At 37.4% G+C, this 15,719-nt stretch overlaps 1 protein-coding gene across 6 annotated transcripts in view; it reads left to right on the forward strand.

Annotated features, from left to right (window-relative positions):
* FRY (FRY microtubule binding protein) overlaps positions 1-15,719 on the forward strand; it is a 217,736-nt gene that overhangs the window by 154,652 nt on the left and 47,365 nt on the right. For all 6 annotated transcript variants that reach the window (XM_037377269.1, XM_037377265.1, XM_037377267.1 and 3 more), the window contains exons 34-42: positions 345-513; positions 1,260-1,350; positions 3,104-3,186; positions 6,307-6,457; positions 7,004-7,107; positions 10,604-10,789; positions 12,818-13,016; positions 13,648-13,769; positions 14,650-14,837. In XM_037377269.1, coding sequence (XP_037233166.1) covers positions 345-513; positions 1,260-1,350; positions 3,104-3,186; positions 6,307-6,457; positions 7,004-7,107; positions 10,604-10,789; positions 12,818-13,016; positions 13,648-13,769; positions 14,650-14,837 — 1,293 coding nt within the window. The remainder of the gene's footprint in view (positions 1-344; positions 514-1,259; positions 1,351-3,103; positions 3,187-6,306; positions 6,458-7,003; positions 7,108-10,603; positions 10,790-12,817; positions 13,017-13,647; positions 13,770-14,649; positions 14,838-15,719) is intronic.

The raw sequence follows: 15,719 nt of genomic DNA on the forward strand, positions 1-15,719 counted from the left end.
AAATCCCTGAATGTGATTGAGAGTTAATACCGATATCCTTAAAAGATAGGTACCAAATTGGGGGCGGTGAGGGGTGGGGGTGGGGGTGTTGTATATGTACCTAAACAGCTCATTTCTGGCTGGTAAACAAAAACAGACTCACTCTGCTGGGGAAGTTACCTTGATTTCAAAGTGAGCTGTTTTATTTCTGTACGAACAAGATGGATGCAGTTGTGTGGTTGTGGTGTCTGTCCAGGAGTAACATTTGCATTCTGAGCCTTTTCAGTACTGCAGTGTAACATGTATTGATCTCTTTGGAAATTCACATTGGACAGAGTTTAATAACTTGCTATTTTCTTCTTTAGATAAAAAAGGTTGCAATATATCTGTGTCGTAATAACACTATTCAGACAATGGAAGAGCTTCTTTTTGAGCTTCAGCAAACCGACCCAGTGAACCCAATAGTCCAGCATTGTGATAATCCTCCATTTTACCGTTTTGCTGCCAGTAACAAAGCCTCAGCTGCAGCTTCTGGTATGACCTAAATATACTTTTCAGTTATGCTCTCCTGCTCTTTTGGGTCATTGAAAAAAACATCTCTTACTTTTTTACCCGTTCAGACCTGTGTGTATATGAAGTGCAAGTTTCAGGGCCTTGTTGTGTATGTAAAATTACAGGGTTTTTTAGTTCCTAATGTTGTATATGCTTCGTAAACATATGCTTAATTCTCTCAACTATTCTAACAGGATGTTAACAATGTTTAGTGCTGTTCAGAACTCATATGAGATGGTTCTTCTACCACTAGTTTCTCAGAAAAAGAAGTAATCATCAAAGCTGTGATCACAAATACAGTGGAGCAGAGTTTCCTGAAAACTGAGAGCCTCAACTCTGGCAATTCTGTTTTCGAAGGCCTAATGCTATTTTCAAGCTGCAGTAGTCAAAGATATTTAAGAGACACCAACTCCAAATTTAACCTTGTCAGTGTTTTGCCAAAATCTTGGGAAACAGTAGGCTGTGTCACCTTAGAGTGAGCTTAGTTTAAGAAGTGGAAGAGCATAATTATGTTCATCTGTCCCTCAGAGCATGTAAACTTTACACCATTCAGCCCTGCAAGCAGGTTCTGGTTTGTAGAGTTAAGTGTTCATTCATATGCACAAGTGTTTCCAAGATGATCACTTTGACTGTGGCTGCTATAAAAAATTTAAGTCATAGGCTTTTATTGCTTTGCAAATACTGTCTGGTGCATGTAACAGGTGTTCTTATTGACATCTCATATACAGGAACCACCTCCAGCAGCAACACTGTTGTGGCTGGCCAAGACAGTTTTCCTGATGTAGAGGAGAACAGAATGGTGAAAGAGACTGATGAAAGGTTTGTGGTTTGCTGGGTTTTTTTCTCCAACATGTATGTGTTTTCCTAGGCTAAGGGTGAGATGCTGGACAAAGTTCTGCATTGTTTTGTGAGGAGCTCTGATGTTCAGGCTGATCCTAAGTGGCGTTATCCCAGTAAGACCATTTTAAAATGAGTGTATGTAAAAGTTTTTTTAGAAAAAGCTGTTCACATGATTCTAGTTCCTGCCTGTTGTTTAATAATACATCACAAAGAAACATCTGTTAAACCTACATTAAATTAATAGTGCCAAGTAGATTGCCGTTTTGTAGGCATTATCCACAAAGGAGAAAGAAAATCAAGAGTGTGTACCACATAATGACTACTAAAATCTTTGTGAAAAATCAGGTTTGACCAGACCTTTTGATTTCATAGACAGTGAGTAAAATGTAGTATGCAGATTCGTATCCATGATTGCAAGGACACCTCCTTTGTCTGGATAAAGTATCTTACAGAGGAAAACTGTAAAATATTTTGCTTAGAAATCATATATTCAGTTTAGTCCTTTGCTACTTATGGTACATACTGAAAAATGATGAATGAATTAATAAATGCAAAGCTTAAGGGCCATCAGATCCTCTAGCACAGACAGATATATATTTCTTCTCTCGCTGAAACCCTCTTATTTTTGTAAGAGAAATTTGAATGACTTCTAATAGCATTAATCAGTAAGTGTAATACTATTATATTAGTCTGTTGTTACTGATCGTTGGTAGTATCACTTCAGTAGTCCAACCCACCTTCCATATGTTCAGGGCTTAGAGGTCCAAAGAATTACGTGAGCAAACTTTTCTGTACTTCAGAACCTTTTGAAATGCTTGCCCTCTACCTGTTACAAACATGAGTAGCATTTTGTCAAGTGAGTTATGTCTATCTGCTAATTTCAATGTAAGGAAAAAATGGCACTTATCTTAGTACTAAGATTTCAAACTGAAAGTAAAGATGACTCAAAGTGATGGTTTTCAGCATATGCACTAGAAACATACTTAAAAGAAAGATAAAACTGTTTCTGCTCTGGATTACTTGTTATTATTCTTTAGTTAAATGTTTATGGCCATATAGTTTTAAGTTAGATTTTTGTTTAAGTTAGTTAGTTAAGCAGGTAAGTTAGGCAAACTTAATCTCCTCCTATACTTCAACTGTGTTTTCAGGGTTTCTTGTCTTATGTGAATTTTAAATGTGACTCCAAAAAGGTTTTTGGCATTCAAATCTGCCAGAGACTGTATGATAAAAATGAAAGGAAGATTACAATGTTCTGATACTGGTATTCTGATTCCTGCTGAAAGACTCGTCAGAAAAAAAAAATAATTTGCCTGAATTCATTGCTGGCATTTACATTATCAAAGACACTAGAAGCTGTAAGTGCATCTGCACTTCAAAACCAATGTGTCAGTCTTAGAAGGTCTGTTAATATTGGCTTCATGAACAGTTTATATCTCAGTTCAGCCTTAGCACAGTTTCTTGCTTCGAGAAAATCACACATTTGCCAGCATGAGAATTTCTCCTCTGCTAAATTTTAAGAGTTTGTGACACAGGAGCACACTGTTAGAACTTCTCAGAAACTGGCTGTAAAAATCTTCTTTTGTGGAAAGAAACAGCATTACATTCACATTGCCGTCTGCTCGCACATAAAAGTGCATGCTTAAGGAAATGCTTGTTTTTGTAGAGTAAACACGTAGTCCAGATGTTTAATGTCAGTCTGTGTTTTTAATGAAGATTTTTCTTGTATTTGAAGGTTCAGTAATGTAATCAGAGCGCATACCCGACTAGAATCAAGATACAGTAATAGCTCCGGAGGATCTTATGATGATGATAAAAGTAAGTTCTGTTACTCAATTTGATGAAAATTTGGTGGTTTGGTGGGAGGGGAAAACATTCTTATGACTGATGGAGGCTCTCTGTATAAACAGTAATGTAGCATCACCATACAGGGAGTATCTTTATTTTGCCTTCATAACTTGTTTAATTAATTTCCTTTGTTTAACCTGGGCTCAGTCAAACCTATTTAAAGGCCAGAGAACTTCACAGAAGGCAGCAGCGGAGAATCCTCCAGAGTATCATCTTGAACCTTTTGTACATGGCAAGGCAAAAGACTTCCAAGAGCATTACAGCAAGTACTTGGAATTGTGCCCTTCACCAGTATTTCCCTCCAAATCAAGTGCTGTTATATGAGCATGAAGAGGAGATTCAGGAGTTTCCAAAATGAGGTCTTATCCTCTTTAGGTTTTCTCTGCTGTCTGAAACCAGTTTCTGGCTGCACTGTGCAAACCTGTGCTAGACGGGAGAGTGAGATAGGGCTTCAGAACACGCTTGTTCTTTATGTATTTCTGCTAAACGGACTATAAATGGACACTTGATCCTCAGCAGAGGTTCCAAAGAGAACCAAGATATTTCTGTCAACTGTTGAATGACACTGTAAATTTTAGGAGTTGGATGGTTTGACTTCATTTCTGGAGTGAATTGTAAGGAAGCCAATTTACAGATTTCTATTAGGCCCTAACCAAATGTAAAAAAGGCAAGACCTTTTTTACTTTCATCTCTCACTTAATAAAGCCAGGTCAAATAATATAGAGGCCATAATGTCTTCTCTTGGTGCTATGGACACTATTTTGGAGCAGTATTTTGACTTAAAAAGTAAAGATTTTATATGTTCTTTATCCAAGTATTTTTTTGGCAGTACTTCCCTGCAAAAAATGGAAACACTGTCAAATACAATACGATAAGATAATTTGATGTATGTCAACAACTATTTTTCATAATTGTGAAGCACAGTATTTACAAAATATTGTGTATGTGCATACTGCAGTATTTAAATACACAAAAAATGTGCCACATATTAAACTCAGTGGTTTTTAGTGCACTTGTTTTTCTTATGGCTTTCCAGTGCTGCAGCTACTAAAAATTCTTCAGCAGATGTTAATTGGAGCACCAGTGCTAATCTGATCTTCATGAGCAATCTTTTCAAAACAGAACAATGTTTATATTATCAGAACATTCTTCATAAGTAGCTGGTTTTGACAAGAGCTTAGAGCAATAAAAGGTTAAAAAATACTGAAATTTTATTTGCTCTTTTGGAATGTCTCCTCAAGCCAGTGCCCAGATGTTTTTTCCTGCCTGTACCTGCAAGGCTTATAGTACTGTGAATATTTATGCAAGGTTTCCTTCTCACAGGGGTTCTTTCCACAAATATATGAATACCTAGATGTGAAGTGAAATACACTTAGCTACTGACATTTATAGAGAACTCTAAAAAGAAAGAGGAGTTCTTACACCATTTGTCATTCTACAAGATAATTAATGCAACTTCCATTAAGAAAGTGCAACTTACTCCCTCTGGCAGGCAGCCCAGGCTGCAAAGGAGTTGGTGGTATGGCTTCTTTCTTCTGTCCAGTCTACTTGAGTGGACATGTACTGCTGAGGATATAAATAGAGAACACAAATCCACAGCACAGAAACTCAGTTGTTCAGGCAAAGATTGTATGTTAAGGTGCAAAGTGCTTCTTTTTTTTTTCTCAGTCTGCACATAAACCTGTGAAAACAAAAGCAGTTTTATGTGAAACACTTAAATTGATAGTAATAAATAGTGACTGTGCAGTGCTTTTTATGTGGAAAGCATCTGGCAGACATCTGGTTAATCCTTAGAAGATGAATATGTGAAAATAATATACTTTGCTACATTATTATGTTGATTTATTCTTCTTTATCAGTAATGAATAAATCATCCTCCAGAGGATGAGAGAAATAAGTAGAGGTCTAAATCATAAAAATCTAAAGTGCTTCTTGGAAGACTAATGCTGAAGAATGGGAATGTTAAAATTATTTTAGTAGTAATTGGAGGAGCAGCTACTCCATTGAAGGGCTCCTGAAGGTCTGGAAACCTGAAGTCCTTTTGTCAGAACTGAGGACTGATGTGCATCAGGGAGAGCTAACTCTGCTGCTTTTGTAGGTGTCAGAACAGTTTTGTTTCCTGTGGCAAACCTGACAAGCACCAGATACATGCTCTTAAAAAACGGAAAGTGCTGAGAGTTTCAAACCTACCTAAAATACAAAAGTATAACAAAAAAAACACAGAGCAAATAATTATGCTCTCATTAAAAATCCACAAAGGACAGTGTTTGGGCATATGTCAAGAACAGGCCTGCAAAGGACATTTTCCATGGCAGTGCATCACAGACTGCCAGCCCTGGAAAGTAAGAACTGACCAATGGGAAAATGGTGAAGAATGAGAGGGACCAGAATACAGGAGAGATGAACAAAGCTGTGCAGCTGAGAGGAGACAGAAAGTGGTGGAAATACCTTACATGACCCACATCATTGCAGATGAACAGGTGAAAGAAAAAAGTTATTGCTCATTAATATACAGCAGCTGTCATACTGAAGCAAAGTTAAATACATCTTTGAGAAATTCAAGAGATAATTCATCCCTGTTGAAAGAAAATTACCCTGAAGATGTTTTTTGCATTCCTTATGCCTCCTTCTTAATTCAGGACATTAGACTTCTGTCTTTGTAGCATTGCTCTGTAGGGCACTGGTGAGGAGTTGCAAGAATGTGTCGCTGGTATGCGGCTCCTTGCAACAGATGGCTTCTGACAGCAGCTTTGTTGGCTGAACTTCTCTCTCATTTTTGAAGAGAAAGTCTGTTGCTTGTTGCTTTGTGATCTGAATCCAAAGCTACTAAGTGACAGCAGGGATTCAGCTGCAGCTCCTACCACTTAGTGCTGTCTGCCTGGAATCTGTTTAATTTCCAGCAGCGTGAAAGCAGGATTAAAAATGCATCACTTGTTATTGAACACAGGAATTTGCAGACCTCATGTCATCTTACCACATTATTCCAAGCAGCTGAGCTGATATGTTAGTATAAACTCTCTTTTTATTATTTCTCAAAAATGAGTAACCAGACTTGTTTTTTATGCACTCTTATAATGCTTTTCCACGCAGATGATCCTGTTTCTCCATATACAAGCTGGTTATTGAACATTGTTGAAACCAAACAACCACATCCCCTGCCCATGCCTTACAATGGAGGGTGCTGGGCACCACTTGTGGACTACCTCCCAGAAACCATCACACCACGGGGACCTCTTCACAGGTGAGCAGTTTCTCATTCTGACATTTCAAACAGTAAGATGCTTCCTCGTACTGGTTAACCAACACCAGTCCCAACTGTCCCACCACTCAGAACATCTGAAAGACATAGCTTCAATTTCTGCTAATTTCCAGTGCTAAAATTACCATGCAATGAAGGCATGTAGTTCTACCAGAAAGCCTATTTACAGTGTAGAACATCACTTTCTGATAAGAATCTAAAACTGAAAAGGAAAATTTATCTTTCCCAAGTCTATGTGGCTGTTATTCATAGCACTTTTCCCCCTCTTGATCTTTTATTTTAACTAGGCTGTGCATGTTCTGGAATTCTTCTTTTACATGATTTGTATTGACAGTAATAGTTTTCTTTTCAGAATGAGTACTTACCTGCTTAATACTGTAGCCAAGATGCTCCAGCATCAATCATACTGAGAAGAAATGCTACAAGTCCGAAAATGTAGAGATTGTTTATTTCGTCAGAAATAGCCATCATGTTACTGTTTTCCTACCTCCAAGAGGTTTCAAACTGATACTGTGATTTAATTTCCAGGTGTAATATTGCTGTCATCTTCATGACTGAGATGGTAGCGGATCACAGTGTGAGAGAAGATTGGGCTCTTCATCTCCCTTTATTGCTTCATGCTCTCTTTTTAGGTAAGACCAACAGAACAAGAAATATAGTATGAACGTACTCCTGTCCTTTTAGTTCAGTTTTGCTGAAGCTGTAGAGGTGTGTTTCTTACATGTTCTTAATTATGATTTCCAAAAAAAAAAAAAAAAGAAAAAAAAAAGCCTTAGGCAATTACAGTCTGTGAATTAGTCTCAAAATTTTGAAGCTTTTGAATATTTAGGCCAATTTCACCCAAAATTGAGATCTGGGTAGAAATTTGAAGATGATTGACTTCCTAAAATATCTCTAAAAAAACCATAGGCCCTGCTGTGAGAAAGGCAGAAGAAACCCAGCCTTTGTACAGCCTGGTTTGTGATGGGCAGCTGGGCAGTCAGCACATGCCTTAGACCTGGACTACACACACCAGTGCTGTCTCTTGCCTTTGCAGAAAGTATTGTGTAAGAGGTGAGATTGCTGTACTGCAGAGATAGTGAAGGTAGGACACAAACCACTGGAAAGCAAGCTTCATTAATTTCACTGCTAATGGAATACTTTATCATCGGTGTCTTCCTTTATATATCTGAGCATAGACGCACTGCTTTTTCCCCACTGCTGTGTCTGTTCTTGACTGTAACACAGTTCAGCTGGAAGGTGATACCTTCCTTACCCTGGCACTTAACATTATGAAAAGTGAGTGGCCTGATTTTTTAGCACACAAGCATATTTAGCATTATAAAGCTATTCCCTAACTTTCATGGTTGATAAATAATGGTTTTCACAAACAAATACAGCCACACACTTGTGAAATAAATTTATTATGACTGGAGATCGAAGTCCACTTCTCATTCAGCCACCATAGTTACCACTAAGTCTATTCACTGGTAATTTTGGAAGAGTCTGTTGTTCAGTGGGCAAAAAAGATTAAATTGGGAGGTTATAGCACACCGGTAGAATATATGTGATATATTTCAGTATATAGTTGAAGAAGATACCTCATTCTCCTTTTCAGCTATGCTGTTACCAACTGTTCTGTTTGAAATATTTTTATGAAATAGGAGTTTTTGAAAAATGCACACTCATCAAAAACTGAAGTTTTGTATATTAGTATATTGATTTCCACAGACTTCTAATGAAACACAAGAATAACAGCCAGGACCATGTCAGATGGGACTTCCAGGGTCAGTTTCAATACGACATTTTACATATACCCTCCACTTAAAAGTTAAATCTATTTTGTGGCTGCCCATAACAAATTTTACTTCTTTTTTATATTGCTGGAACTTTCTAAGTATAAGAGGAAACTGAAAGAAAACTGGATAAGTGTGTGAATCAAATCAATAACCATCAATTGATCAAGCAGCGTCTCTAGTATGATTTGTAACAAGCGTAAGAAAACTGGTGCTTACAGTTAGAAATTCTTACAGGAATAAATGAATAAATTAACACAGGAGTAGTATGCGGCAGCGTGGCCACTGCAGTTAAGACGGCTGTAAGGAGCCATTAGGGAGCCATGCAAATATTCATATGCAGAAACAGAGTTATGATATTAATCCATTATAAAAATACCTACTGATTTGTTCACACAATAATGTTTCAACATTACAGTTTTTCATAAGAAATAAATAGAAATTTATAAATACCATTTGAAGTAATCCCTTGGTTAAGAAATCTCAATTCTCAAATGTGAAATTAAAGTTAAATGTAACTGGTCACTAAATGTAATTGGTTTAGTGGTAACTAAAATGAGATCACAGCTTCCAGGCTTCAAGTTCAGTTTCTCTAGAGCTGTTGTAGCTCCTGTAGAAAATGTTTCTATGTTTTATAGTAGAGCTCTGTTGTGATGGTGTAAGGAAGTTATGCTACACGTGTTAGCCAAAGGTATGAATGTGATTAAAAATTAAGTATTTCTGTCCTGTTGGAATGTGCACAGGCAGATGCATCTGGCCGAAAAGGAAACTGGAAACTGGTATGGTGACTAGCTGAAGAGCCTGTATTCTTCCATTTACTGGAAGGAAGTGAGAAAATACTAAAATGAAAGAATTTTGCAATGTATGTGTGTTTAATAGGCTGTTGGATGGTTTGTAGTACTGATTGTGAAGTAGAGAGGCAGACTGCTGGTGTGAGCCTGCCTGTCTCAGCAGTGCATGAAAATCACTGCTGTTTTAAAACTGTTTTGCAACCCGTGTGAAATGAGTTGAGCAGCTAGACTTCTTTCCCATGGAAATGTGTCCACATCACAGAAGTTTACCCTCTCAGGAACTCTTCCAAGTTAAAGAAGGGCCCAGCACTGGAAAAGCACAAAAGCTGAACTGTCCTTCTCACTTCATAGTCTATGTCAGTACTTTAATACAGCACTGGGGTTTAACAGGATTTCAGTGCTGCCAATCTAGAATTTGCTTTCAACTAAAAGAACTTTTCGTATCCTTTTCAGTGTATGTTAGAACAGGGTAGGATGGGTTCATTATCTCCTGGCAGGTGGAAGGAAATGAAGAAAGGAGAATAGGAGCAGAAACCCGAAGAAGCTGAAAAAGAGGTGGGCACGTTGGCTGTGGTTCTTTTGGAGGAGGTTATGGGCAGATGAGCAAGAGCAAGGATCACAGGACATCCATAAACCTGCCCATAGGAGCCAAAGACACATTGTTCAGACTGTGGCAGTATGAGCAGTTTCATTTTTGCAGGCCAGACAATAACCAGCATGACTGGAGTATATTAGAAAATACCTGACTTGAAAGACCTGTTGGCTGCTGCCACTTAGAGTAACAAAGTAGTTGCTTTTCAAAGAGGAGTATGTCCTGAGAAGAGAGGAGCTGAAGAAGAAAACAATTCCATTTTTCAGTACTGAAATTGCCTCTAAATGGGAGAAAGTATTTTTAAATATCTTGAAAGATACTGAAAGAGAATTGAGATTACTACCACACAGTGCAGTTTATTTTACAAACATGTTTCCTTTATATTTGTAATTTATGAACTGTTCAGGCTGTGTTAAAATCTTGTAAGAGCAGGAGTGCTAATGGGATTGGAGTCTTTCAGTGCTAGACCTTCGGTTTCAGTTCTGTACCCTGAGCTGGTGGCTAATTTCTCATGCTAGTCACTGGTATCTGAAGTTCTTTTTCAAGGGGTTTTGTCTCAGTTCCTTTCTTAATAAATCGGCATTGACCTCTTACAGTTTGCACTTGTAAAACTGATGTCTGTGCAAGAAAGCCAGATACTGAGGTAATCAATGTAATTATAACTACCATCAAGAGTTTCTCATCTTTTAGGGGTTTTCCAGCCCTGTCAAATTAACACTGCAGTGAGACAGAATGCATAAAGTTGTATTGCCACACATTCTTTTGTACCTCCGGTATGGGACCTCAGTCTGTAAACTGAATATACACCTACTTTCAAGTAAAAACACTAGTAACTGTTATCTAGATATACTGCATATTTTGTTTGTTTGCACTGTTGCCATGAACTGCCTTGGAATTTTTGGTATTTCTGGAATGTGTACTTGTTTATTATTACTTCATATTCAGTGATTGCTGTAACCTTTTCTTTTAGGTCTTGACCATTACCGCCCTGAGGTCTTTGAACACAGTAAAAAGTTACTGCTTCATCTTTTGATTGCATTGTCTTGCAATAGCAACTATCAAGGCATTGCATCAGTGCTTCTTCAGACCAGAGAGATGAATGAAATCAAGACTCTGACAGTACAACCAGCATACTTACCTGAATATCTTTATACAGGTAATAAAGCAGCAGAAAAAAGAACATAGCATTATACTGTGCAGTTTTTGAAAGTAGGATGTCAAGGTTACTTTCCTAAAATATAACAGTTTTGATAAAGTAGTAAAGTCGCAAATATGAATAGTTCCCATTAATATTAATTCCATGTGAACTACCCTAGAGATGCACCCAAATTATTATTAGATAACTTTTCATGATAGTGAGAAAGCTATCTGATGTAAGACAAAATATATAATGTAGAATTTTAAACATTAACATGGCTAATAACTTCCTAACTTCCCCCTCAGGGAGCTGGGACTACTTTAAATGAGGGCAATCACTCTTCAGCCTTCAAAAGAAATGAATAAATAATTCCAACACAGGAAGAGCAGCAAGAATGTGCAGTTCAGATTTTCCATTATTAAATTAAATTTCACATGATATACACCCTCCTTTATATCACAGATAAACTTCATTTCTGTCCTGAAATCTGTTTCTGCAGTAGGAGGCTTACTTCAGGCGTCTGCTGAGATGGGTGTTCTATTAACTTTGTGCAGTTTACCTGCTTTTAAGGGGTTGGTTGGGAACATTTTGTAGAAAGCTGCTAGCTAGCTTTACTATTGTCATGTAATATTACGAAAAGCAAGCATACTGTTGCGATTTGAAGGATTCACAGAACCAATGTAGAGTTATGGAGATAGGACTTGTTGTCTGGGAGAGAGTGAGGAACTTCACCATACAGTGAGAAATTAAAAGGAAAGATTCTCAGATTGGTGCATTTCCACGGTTCTTTAGGAATATAACCAAAAATAATACATATTTTGGCTTTATAAACAATATTATTTGATAACTGATTTTTTTTTTATGAGATGCAAAACATTTTTTTAAAGTAATGAGAAGGCAGCATAGGTATTTCAGTTTAATGAGTTAGTTTGGTCATTGAGGTTTCATTCTGAATAACATCTGTGCAAAATTACCTCTTGTGAATTTCTCTTGATTTGTGCGGATCTCTTTTCCAATGCATGCCCATGAATTATTAAATGCAGAATAAAATTCTTACATTAAAGTTGTATTACAGCTTTTCTGCCAAAATGAAAAACTGTTTTCATTCCTGTCTGAAAAACATAATTGCCACCCAGTGCCTGGGCTTCTCAAGTCCAGGAAGTTATCACAGCTTTGTATTTGGGCTCTTTTTTGTGCAGCTAATATAAAGAGTGACCGTGTGGGTGAGTAGCTATAGCAGAGAATCATAACTGAAAATACTTCAGCTCAGGTTCATTCCACATAATGTCAGGCAACTAAATTAACGAGTCTCCTGACCTGCAATGGATTTGTCAGTAGAGAGGCCCCTCCTGCTCCCAGCCTTCTTGCAAGGCCAGTTTTTCTGTTGTAGATACAGGCTAAGATGACTAGCAGTCTAACCTTAAGAAAACAGTTCTTAGTTTCTAATTTCAGCTTGGAAGTTGTGTGGCTTTTTTGGTCTAGCAGAACTCGTACTCAGAGGTTTTATCTTAATGCTGAAAATATTTAGTAGCAGCAGTCCAGTGTTACTGAAGGTGTTGAACAGAAGACTTGAACATTTGTGTCTTGGTTTCCATTACATTCGTAAAATTGGGACAGCATCATTGTCCTAAAAATTCCACCCCACAGATGTCTTTCTCCTCATCAGACTAGCCCAGAGAAGTGAGATGAACTTTGCATGGACTTGGCCAACTTCAAAATTCACTTCACAAATAGTCATGCTTCTGAATGTAAAATGCCCTGAAACATTTGTTTGTCAAGTACTGTAGCCCTCATGCAGTAATAATAAAAAAAAAAAAAAAGACTGTTTTTTTTCATTTTATGTTGGATTCCACACTTTTAGAAACACAGTACCATTTTCTCTCCCATTGGCATTTGAGGGTTGTTGTGTTCTGCAGGTTTCCCCCGTATTTCCTAGTAGAAGGTTTCTGCTTCTGACTCTGAAAAGAGCTGCTTGGCAGACACTTTCATCTGTAAAGGTGGCCCAACAGTGCATTCCATCTTTATCTCCTCTCCTTCATCTGGCAGGTGGCTTTGACTTTCTGCGAGAATACCAGTCGTCTCCGGTGCCAGACTCCGGCTTGAGCTCCAGCTCCACCTCTTCCAGTATCAGTCTGGGAGGCAGCAGTGGAAATCTCCCACAGATTACACAAGAGGTTGAGGACATGGACACTGCTGCTGAAACAGATGAGAAAGCAAACAAATTAATCAAGTTTCTGACAACCAGGTAATGGAGATAAGCAGGGGATATGTTTGTACTCGACAGGCATACCTTCATGTCTTCTCTGCAATTATCTGTAGCAACTTAAAAGACTTGAAGGAAAATGACCAAGCTTTTATGGTAATTACAGACTCCCATTCCTATTTTGTTGATAATTACAGAAGTAGGTAGGTACATAAAGCACTACGGTGTTAGGAACAGAAGAAATCTTACCATACGGGAGTAAAATGTTTAATTGACTGATAGTATTATGTTCAACAATGAACTAATGGAAGATGATGGTTTTATTATTATAAAATTACATAGCAAGTGGCAGAGTGAAGGCCATGGTGAAACTAATATTAACTACTGACTACAGCCAGCAGATCCTAGGTGCGATGTTAAATTAAAAACCAGGGATTTGTCTATCTGCTCTCTAAATGGTGTAACTCATATTTTAAAAGAGACATTTTGTACAATACAGCATAGGAATATTTATTTACCTGTATTTTGCTCATAAAATTCTGTTCAGTTGCATGTTTTCCAGGCTATGGCCCTGGAAATATCTGATTGCCTTTACAGTTCATATATTTTAGCTGATTATATTGATTTCAGATAACTCAAAGAAATTTTGTGCTTTATTGTGTATTTCTCTAAGGGCATTTGGTCCACTTTGGTGCCATGAAGATATCACACCCAAAAATCAGAACACCAAGAGTGCTGAACAGCTTACTAATTTTCTGCGTCATGTTGTATCTGTATTTAAAGATTCCAAGTCAGGTAGTAATTTTTTTCTCCTTTCATAACTAAAAGAGTATTCCCTCAAGGTCACACTGAATGTTTATCCTGTGACTTGGTAGATCTGCTTATGCAGAAGCATGACATACTGTATGTCTTAACAAGGATGTATGACGTATGAAAGAATTGCTTTAAAAAATCATGTTAGGTTAGACTGCGGCTGAATGTTAAATCAAATTATTTCTTCAAAGCTGTTGGTTTTAAGCCTTTTGATTGATTCTACCAGATGAAAGTCCCTCTATGTCCTGTTGGTAAAATACATCACAGATACTGAGTAAATGTACCTTGTTAAATTTCTTCTGGCAATAGAAGTTTGGTTTTAATTTATGAAGTTTTTAGAGCTTAGGAAATGTACTGATGGTATTTTGAAAACCAACACAGTCACTAATTAAATATCTTGCAAGATCAAAGCAGAATGCAGTATCGGTATTTATATTTAAGATCTTATCCAAAGCCTTCTGAGGCTAATAGAAAGACTCCTAATTCAGCTTGGCGTTAGGTTTGGGAGGTTCACAAGTTTCTGTGTTGCTGCCAGCAAGAATAGTGGGTGGCTTGAAAGTTGGTCCAAGAATTGTAAAAAAATTGAAATATGATGAATAATTTCAGGTTTTAGCTGACTAACATTTGCAGACTCAGAATTTTGGTTTTGCGGTTTAATTTCTTACATTCTGTGTGAAATAAATGTAAACAGTGGGAAATTCTCCCAAACACAGACATTTCTGCATATCTATTTCTCACAGGGTTTGCAGGATACACTACAGTGCATATCCTCCCCACAGAGTTGGTTCAGCCTGTTTATGACCCACAGTAAAGTCTGTCATTACAAAAAAAACCCAAATTGACATGCTGTTCTTTTGCTTAGGTTTTCATCTGGAGCAACATCTGAGTGAAGTTGCTTTACAAACAGCTCTTTCAAGCTCTTCAAGACATTATGCTGGTCGATCTTTCCAGATATTCAGGGCCCTAAAGCAGCCCCTTTCTGCCCATGCGTTGTCTGACCTCCTGTCAAGATTGGTGGAAGTTATTGGAGAGCATGGAGATGAGATTCAGGTATGCATTTGTATAGAATGCTTCTTAGTACTGTTGATTAAATGTGTACTTAATTTAAAATTACCATTATAACAAGGTGTTCTGGACTCAAGTGATGCAAAGTAGAATGTGGCCTTAGAAAAGATTATCTCCGAGTTTACTGAATCCATATGCACCTTATCAAAGCCTTTGTCAGGTTTTCACAGTCGTATAGCTCTAATTAGAAAACATCTAGTAAATGTCACTCAAAATGAAATATTTGCGATTACCATTTTTTCCCTTTTCACACCATTAATTTGTGCTTAAGGAACCCATCATCCTATCTGCTGATGTAATATGACAACATGAAGTAGACAACACCTCATTTCTCAAATGTTCACAACTTTTGGAATAAAGAAATCTACACCATCTACAAAATTTACACTGACCTTATTTGATCCAGTTCACTCTTAGTGAACTGTAATATCCACTCAGTTTAGCTAAACAGACTGCAGTTTTTACCACCAAAGACTATTTATTGCAAGAGTCAAGACTCGGTAAAGAGAACTACTACCTTTTAGTAAGGAATAGAGTGACATCACCTCCATATTTTACTTAGGTAATGAAACTGCCACAAGATGACAGTAATATTCTGTCACAACTGCTTGTGCAAGAATTCAAATCAGTGATCTTCAAGTCAGAGGTTCTGTATGCCATTACCAATCCCCTGATATGTGCCCTTCTTGCATGCCTTCATAGATCATTCAGAGACAGAAAATAAAACACAGTTGTAGTGCCATTTTAATGTTAGGGCAGTGGCATTGATGTGGATGTTGTTGTTTTTTCAGGAGAAATTACAGGTTTTCAGTAGGTGCCTATTCCTTGTATGAACTGAAGATTTTTAAATGTTCTCTATATTGAATG

The sequence above is a fragment of the Falco rusticolus genome, chromosome 2 (genome assembly GCF_015220075.1).
Source record: "Falco rusticolus isolate bFalRus1 chromosome 2, bFalRus1.pri, whole genome shotgun sequence".
In the NCBI taxonomy this organism is placed as follows: domain Eukaryota; kingdom Metazoa; phylum Chordata; class Aves; order Falconiformes; family Falconidae; genus Falco; species Falco rusticolus.